At 32.6% G+C, this 8,997-nt stretch overlaps 1 protein-coding gene across 1 annotated transcript; it reads right to left on the reverse strand.

The window, feature by feature from the left end:
- Nucleotides 1–6,330: 6,330 nt before the first annotated feature.
- Nucleotides 6,331–8,579, reverse strand: LOC120156112 (ankyrin repeat-containing protein BDA1-like). Its single transcript, XM_039167530.1, has 2 exons — nucleotides 7,866–8,579; nucleotides 6,331–7,304 (listed from the first exon to the last, which is right to left on the reverse strand). Exons 1-2 carry the CDS (start codon nucleotides 8,556–8,558, stop codon nucleotides 6,534–6,536), a joined length of 1,464 nt encoding a protein of 487 aa, XP_039023461.1. The 5' UTR covers nucleotides 8,559–8,579; the 3' UTR covers nucleotides 6,331–6,533.
- Between the last annotated feature and the right edge of the window lie 418 nt (nucleotides 8,580–8,997).

Below are 8,997 nucleotides of genomic sequence, written 5' to 3' on the forward strand. Positions count from 1 at the left end.
CAAATCCCAGAAATTGAATTTAGGATCAAATTGATAATTTTGGAAATTTTAGTGACTTTTTGCAAAGGTTAAAATCTTTGGGCTATTTTTGAAAAGCCATAAGAATTTTAGTATGATTAGATTTTCCATTTTTTACAACACAGCCCTACCCCTTTTTTTCTATTCAATCGAGCGAACGTGTTCCAATTCTCTTTTCCTTCGTTGTTTTACTTTCTTGATGCTGCTCACATAGTTCATTGTTGCACCACCATTCAACGAGGTAAATTCGTCAATTTGGGTTGGTTGATCGCATGGTCGCCTTTGCTTCACTATGTGATCGACAACCAAGGTTTTGGTAAGTTAAAATCAAGTTCCATCGCAGCTGTTCGAGGGGATCTCAATCGTTCATGACTATTTGAGGTTCAGGGATGTGCGTGGCTTTATCCAACAACTTATAGATTCAAATTGTGAGCTGCTTAAACTCGACTTGCTCAAAACTCGCAAAACGCTCGACTCGAACGAGTTGAGTAGAGCAAAGTCCAACTCGACTCGATAAGTTTGCGAAGGTCTCATTAATTTTTTAAAAATATTTTTATTAAGTACTTTAAAATTATTTAATTTAAAAAATAAATCTTAATAATAATTAATTATTTTTAATAAATAAATATGATAAATTAAAAAGTACAAAAAAAAGAAAATAATAATGGAATGAAAAAGTAAAAATTAAATACTGCAAAATAAAAAAAACAAATTAGGGTATTAATTTAAAATAAAGAGAATAAAAACAAAAAGGGGTTAAATTAGAGTAAAATAGCCTCAATTACAAATGTTGACTAGATTGATTCACAGTTTAAAAGTTTAGGGACTACGGGCATGATTTAAGAATCTTATATTTACAGACAAGTCCACCGTATTTCAGTACCCCAAAACTTTTTTTTCTCTCATTTGTAGCAACTCTCCTAAAATTATCACCTCAAAACACTTTCATCTCCCAAAAATGAAACCTAAAAAACGGTTGCTCACTCCGACCTGCCACTGCATTCCACTGTTCCGGCCATCGTCCATGGTGGCCAAAAACCTAAAACAACCCTTAAAATTCCCCCTCGACATCATGAACACAAAACCTAACCTCAAAAGCTAAGCAAATCCTCTCTCTCATTTGTTTTTATGTTTTTGTAGTCTTTTCAAGCGTTAATGATTGATTCTCTCCTATTTTCCTTTATATGTTTATATAGGGTTCAAAGGGGGACATTTTTGCTTTCTTAGTGGGATTTTTTATATCCGAGATCGAAGGGGTTTAATCTTTCCTTCTACGATTTGTTGCCTTATGTGTGTTGGTCTTGATTTGATTCGAGAATTTTTCTCTTCTGAGTTATTTGTTGCTCTTTTTTATTCAGTTGCCTTTTGGGTTTGATACGTTGTAGTGATTTTAATTCATTAACTCTATTTGATTTAGGTTAACTGATTTTATTATGTATTTGTTGTCGTATTCGATTATGGGATTTCCTTGTGGTTTAGCATGGATCTTTCCAAATCTATCCGGCACATTGTCTTTACGCGTCGTTTGGTGCTCAGTGATTGACCTTTGGTTTATTTGGGATTAAATCTAGTCGTTGGATCTGTAAGCTTGATCCAACGGCTCCTGTGATGCAGCGTCTACTCCATAATGTTGTTAGGGGTCAAGAACCCTAGTTCTCTTGTGATTTTGGCCGTTGGAATGTCTTTCTATTTAATGGCTCAGAAAAAGCAGCACTTGGCGTAAGTCCCTAAAACCCTATTATGCTTGGACAAAGACTCTTACCAATCATATGATGATTGTATGAACACATTTTATTTACTTATTTTATTGAATAAAAACATTGTCACTATTATTTTCAGTTATATATTTGTGTCTAACATAAACTGAAAGATAATAATATCTATATAATAATATGATTATTATTAAATATCCTTAGACGAATATTATTATGAGTATGAACAATAATAATATGTTTAAGAGTAATGTGTTATTAATTGATGACAATGAATTGTCATTGACATAGAGATGTCAGAACCGATGCATGAATGTGTTGTTAGAGAACGACATATTGGATTGACCCACTATGAGCATCTGTCTTGGATTATTATGTGATGGTCACAACATTACTCATGGTGATGACTATATGTATGATCCTCAAACTTGAGATCATTACTATCTCAACATATATTGTTATATGCTTTGATACAGTTAAACATGCTCCGTAATTGGTTGCACTATAAAGACTGATATTGAACATATCTCCATATATGTAGTAGGATGTGAATGATTAAGGCTTAGTTTGTTTTCACTGTGCAACATCTTCAAACCTCTTATGTTTGTGCCGCGCAGACCACGCGCAGACATTAGGCTTCGCAGACCGTTTGTTTTTTAGAAGACAGAAGCTCTTCTAACGTCTGCGCGAGCTCTTCTTGGTGCAGACATGGTTTTATGTCTTCAAAGGTCTTCAAACCTCTTCAAGAACAATTATAAAATATGGTTATTTATTAAAATAATTTTAAATAATTTAATAAGGTTATTTATTTTAAAATAATTTATTTTAAAATAATTTATTATAAAATAATTTATTATAAAATAATTTATTTTAAAATAAATTATTATAAAATATGGATTGATTTATTTTAAAATAATTTATTTTAAATAATTTATTATTATGGATTGATTTATTTTAAAATATAGATTGATTTATTTTAAATAATTTATTAGTATGGATTGATTTATTTTAAAATATGAATTGATTTATTTTAAATAATTTATTAGTATAGATTGATTTATTTTAAAATATGGATTGACTTATTATTGTAGTTGTATGGATTGATTTATTTTAAATAATTTATTAGTATGGATTGATTTATTTGAAAATATGGATTGATTTATTTTAAATAATTTATTAGTATGGATTGATTTATTTGAAAATATGGATTGATTTATTTTAAATAATTTATTAGTATGGATTGATTTATTTTAAAATATGAATTGATTTATTATTGTAGTTGTATGGATTGATTTATTTTAAATAATTTATTAGTATGGATTGATTTATTTTAAAATATGGATTGATTTATTTTAAATAATTTATTAGTATAGATTGATTTATTTTAAAATATGGATTGATTTATTTTAAATAATTTATTAGTATGGATTGATTTATTATTGCAGTTGTATGATTGATTTATTTTAAATAATTTATTAGTATATATTGATTTATTTTAAAATATGGATTGATTTATTATTGTAATTGTATGGATTAATTTATTTTAAATAATTTATTAGTATATATTGATTTATTTTAAAATATGGATTGATTTATTATTGTAGTTGTATGGATTGATTTATTTTAAATAATTTATTAGTATGAATTGGTTTATTTTAAAATATGGATTGATTTATTTTAAATAATTTATTATTGTAGTTGTATGGATTATTTAAATTTCTGTATTGTAAAACTAAAATTATTTAAATCTCAGTATTGCAAAACTCTTTTAAGTTTAAAAAATCAGTTTATTTATATTTCAGTTCATTTTAGCAGTCTGCAGACGTTAAAAAACAAACAATTATCTTCTTACAGACTGCAGACTGCAGACTTTTGGTCCACATCTTCTGCTGCATATGCCTGCAGATGTGGTCCACAGACTGCAGACATTTTACCTATGCAAAAACAAACACCACCTAAGAAAGGATTTGTCTTTCCTAAAAAATAGAAAATATATCACAGGCCACTTGATTGAGGGAGACTAGAATGCATGGCCATGCTCGAATAAGTTGATATGAGATATCACAAATTATTCATTAATTATAGTCTACTCTAGATATCAAGATATAATAAATTGGTCATACAAGTGTGACTATTCCAAGATTTGTGCATATTCTAGATATAAAGGACAAAAGGATGTAATAAATAAAAGAGTCTGTCACGAAGATGATATGTCGAGTCATGATTTCCTGTAACTTAGGTGACAATGATATATTGCTAGATGACATTCATTATTTGTAATATTAGAATGGTTCTAATAATTACTACGAATGTTACGAGAACCTACAGGGTCACACCCTAAGATTGAAATAAGCAAATATTAAATGGATTTTATTGTACAATATAATCAGAGTTAATATATGTATATTTGATGTACATATAATTTAATTATCACAAATAAAATAAGTGGACATTAAAATAATGTAATTCTAATTACAACTCTATATTTAATTAGGAATAATTAAATAATATTTTATTTAATTCAAAATAATTAAATTAGATTTTAATTAATTTGAAATTACAAACCCAAAAGGTTAGGGTAACGAGTGTATATAAAGCTAAGCAGGGGTCTAGCAGCCATGTGATTTTTTAGCCTTTTTCTCAAAACCGTTTTGGGAAAAAGTGAAAAATATTTGCTCTCAACCGGGTGAACTAAGTAGAGGCTAAGACGTTTCGTGGAAGCTTGTGATTTGAATCGTTCGTGATCACTATTATCGTTGTTGCAATCTTGTTGTTTTTCAAGGAACCCAATGTAAGTAATCGTATCCCTTTTCTCCCGTTTTCAGTTTTGTCGTACATGGATCGTTGGTGAAACCGTCGAGTTTATTTTCACTGTGCCATGAGGTACGTCGACGGTCCCAGCATTTGTTTGGTCAGGCAGTTGGGTCTTGATCTTAGGCCTTTTCCTTTGTATCGTTGCTAGATCTCAATTGGACCCTTGACACCAAAATCCCAATCTACTAGGTGAGGTAAATTGAGTTTGTCTTGGACCATTATCTATGTTGATTTTCTTTGTTTTGGATTTGGACTAGACTGGAACATTTTATTGGACCTAAAAAATAATAAATAAAAATAAAAAAGGTAAAGTATATAAATAGTCCCTAAACTTTTAGGGCGCTTACATTTTGATCACCTAAATTTTAAAACTTGTAATACACTCATCAAACTTTTAATTTGTTTTCATTCATGTCTCTACCGTTACATTTCATTAGTTTTTGCTAACGTGGTAGTTAACCATACGTTAACCTTTTTTTTATTGACATGAAAGTTAACCCTTCTTTTTCTTCTTCTTCCTCCTCCTAATAGCTCAACATCACAAAACTTTCACTTTCTTCTTAAACACTAAACCATCAATCAAATTTCCTAAAATTATTCAGAATGATCAAAGAACCAAATTAGATAAACTCCATTGATTAACAAGAGGAAAATCCCCATAGATAAAATCACTAAACCACCCCCATAGATTTCTGAGCCTCAACCACAATCTGTGAAATTCCTGCAAAACGAAATTAGCAATCTCAATAATCTAATACATGGATTAAATCATCGTTTTAAACAAAATTAAGAGTTCTGCTACACAGATTAGAAATATTTTTAAGACATATAGATACGTTTTTGGTTACTTTCAGTAACTTACAACACCTAAATCCCCATGAAAAATACTTGGCACAACCTATCATAGAATTCTTTTCCAAAAATCCATAATCACAATTCCACGTTCTCAAGAAGGAAGGGGGAAAACCCAAACATCAAAACTTCCCCTTAATAAGAACATCGATGAGACAAAGACAATATAGTATAGATTAGCTTTCATGGAGGTTGACATCAATAACCAGACAAACGAAAGAACTTGAAGCAGAACAAGAAGCACTCAACACTGAGGCTAAAGATGAAGATAAACAACCAGAAGACAACGTTTTGTCGTCTTCTATAATGTTCAAATAGATTAAACCTCTCATTGAGTACCCAGCAAAAACGAAAAAAAATTAGAAAGAAACGATAATTTTGAGGAAGTAAAGGGAAGGTTTTTGGCTTTTTTTTAGCAAAAGATATGAGTTATGAAAAAGAGGATATTTCATGATTGCATCATTACAGAGAATAGGTTTTCATGGTAAAGTCGCTAAAGAGCTAAGTTCAATATTGGCATTGCAAAAAAAAAAGGAGGTTTGGAGGTCATCAATACACACTGAATTGGTGAGAAAAAGAAGAAGAAGAATTGCCAAATCAGCAAAAATGAATGTTAACATACATGTCAGCAAAAACTAATGGAAGATAACGGCTGGGATAGAAATGAAAACGAACTATGACTGTATCGCAAGTTTCAAAAGTTGGGTAACCAAAATACAAGCACCTTAAAAGTTAGGAGACTATTTATATACTTTACCCTTAATAAAAATACAACGGAAATACATATAAATGTTCGTAATGGTTCCGTTGCCATGTTTGGAAGATACAACGGAAAACAATAGCGATAGCGAAAGATACATAAAGTGACTGCGGATGATCGAAAGAGGACTTTGCGAAGTAGTTAAGGACATAATAGAAAATCAAGAGTCTAGCAAAGAAATTAAGTTTACTCATCATACTGAGAAAGATAGATTACAGTGAATCTCAATTACACCTTTATACACACAACTTTACAATTAATCTAACCGCTCATCCAACTCCAGCTAACTAATAAACTACTTCTTTAGAGAAATTAACGTATAATGCATGAAAAGAATCTAACGAAGTAAAAAAAAAAAAAACCCTATTGGAGAAGATCTAAATAACCCACCAAAACCCTCCATCTTGATGACGCTTATATATATATTTCCTGCGCAAATAGTTTCCATACCGCGATCTCCTCGGCTGCCACAATCGTGTCGGTATGGTTAACAAAGCCGAAACGACGAAGGCAATTACGTAGCTAAACGTCGGTGCTATGGCCAGGATCGCATCCAAGTAGCATGAGAACAGAAACCCCAATGACAAGCCAAGGACGATAATAATAAAATCAGGAGCATCAGTTATGAGGAACTGAAATATCACCAGTGATGTTAGAAAAAAACACAGTGTGTTCAAAGTGTAAAAAATGAGGAAATATGTGGAACTCAACACAGATTTTCCCAGTGGATTGTCTTGCACGGTCAAGCCATCAAGGGGACTATTGGTTGTAGCATTAGTGGTAGATGTGGAATTCATAGGGCATGGGCCTGGCGAAATGCCACCAGGGGGATTGAGTGCGGCATTGTACGTGGCTGTTACCATTAGACCGGCTACCACTAATAAGGCGCTCCGAGTGCTGCTCGATAGGTTCCGGCGCTGCCGATCGGCGGACTTACTCGTTAATTCAGAAAGTGTGATCTTCGTTTGTAAGAACGCTGGTAACGTCGGGATGTCGGGGAGGTTGGCCGCGTTTAAACCTCCTGCGGTCTTTAGAATTTTTTGGGACTCTTGGTCGTTACCTTGACGTTGTAAGATATCCAAAGGTGTCATGTTATCTACATTTGTCAAGTTCTTTTCGACCGAACTATTCAACAGTAGTCTTATCATCTGTTCCAAAACAAACAAAAGATATATTTGATAAGTTAGCAAGTGATATGTGATCATTTTATAATTTTTAATAATCGAGTGACTTAATAAAATAATATTTTATAGTTATAATACTATTTATGTTTTACCCTAATTTTTTAGCTCTCTCTTAACTTTAAAACTTAATAAATTAAGTCTTGATAATTCGTAGGCTCAGTTACTTTTTATGTTCTCTTCGTATTGAAACTGGACAAATTAAACTTTGGTCCTTCAATTTTTGGAGTCAAATTACTTTTTAGGTACTCTTAATTTCGAAACTAAGCAAATTGAGCCACGATCCAGAATCTTTCTAGTTTGAATGCTTCTTAAATCTCTCTCATATTTTTATTAGTGGAAAGGTGGATTTATTTAGAATTTTTTAACTTATGACAATACATATACACCCTATAGAATAGTTGCTTGAATCCGAATTCTCTAAAAATAAATAACATTATTTTTATCACCGAGACCTGTCAATGATTTAAACCTCTACCGATTTTAAATTGAAAATAATAATAATTAATTAGATGGATGAGATTTTGCCTGGGGATGGTTATTGGTTGCAGCTACATGCAGAACCGTGTTGCCTCCATTGTCCTTTGCGTTAAGGACTTCATGCTGCCAAACATCGCCATCTTTGTAATTGTTCCTTCTAAGCCAATGGACCATTATTTTAAGACCTTCCATCATGTCCCCTGTTGCTGCAATATGTAGGGCAGTCTGTCCCCTGATGTTCGCGTCCACTATGCATTCAGGGCAAGCCACAAGGAATTCACTCAAAGCCTCCAGGTTGTTCGCCGCGACCGCCCGATGGAACGGCGTCATACCCTCACGGCCCTTGACACGGACCAGATCTTTATCAGCGGTCACAAGCAACCGCACCATCTGCACCCGATTGTGTTCCAAAGCGAGGTGCAAGGGACTCGAGCCGTACCGGTTTAGCTTCCTTGCGAATGATGGCTTTAGATTCATCATTTCCATGGCGAATTCAATGTTCCCGGTGGATGCTGCGATGTGTAGTGGAGTGTTTTCGAAAGGCAATTTGTCGTAGTGATTCAGAATTGTTGGATCTCGCCGGATTAACGCATACAATGCGTCGATATCGTCATCTTGAACGGCGTTTTCCATATAATTCCGTAGAGCTGTGTCGTCCGGAACATTCCTCGCAGCTGCTCGTTCCATGTAAGTCCCTAGAGCTATGTCTGCTATGTGATCCCTTCGAGCTGTGTTTTCCATAGGGGATGATTGGTGATGAAAGGAAAGGAACTGGTTCATACTATATAATAATTAAGATTGTTTACTCATTCCAAATTACAAATATTATTCGAACTTAAAAATTATGGAAAATTGTGAAAGTATTTAGAGGAAAACTCCCAGAACGAGTCAATTTATTCTTAATAAACTAAATAAAAAAATAACAAAAAATATGTTTAATTACATATTGGACAAGATCTAAATATTGGCAATATGGTAATAGTAAGGACGGGCCACTTGTGGGGTGGAAGTGCTGTGTGGGGGGATTCAATCTTACGAAAAAAAGAAAGATGAGTGAAGTGTGAATGTTTTAATATCGATTTTGTCACAAAAAACGGTTAGTGACAGGTGTCAATTAGCTTCCATCGGTGGTCGAAAAAGATAAGTGCAAAAATAAACGTTTAGTGATAAAATTAATACA

The sequence above is a fragment of the Hibiscus syriacus genome, unplaced genomic scaffold (assembly GCF_006381635.1).
Source record: "Hibiscus syriacus cultivar Baekdansim isolate YM2019G1 unplaced genomic scaffold, ASM638163v2 tig00111213_pilon, whole genome shotgun sequence".
NCBI classification, from domain to species: Eukaryota; Viridiplantae; Streptophyta; class Magnoliopsida; order Malvales; family Malvaceae; genus Hibiscus; species Hibiscus syriacus.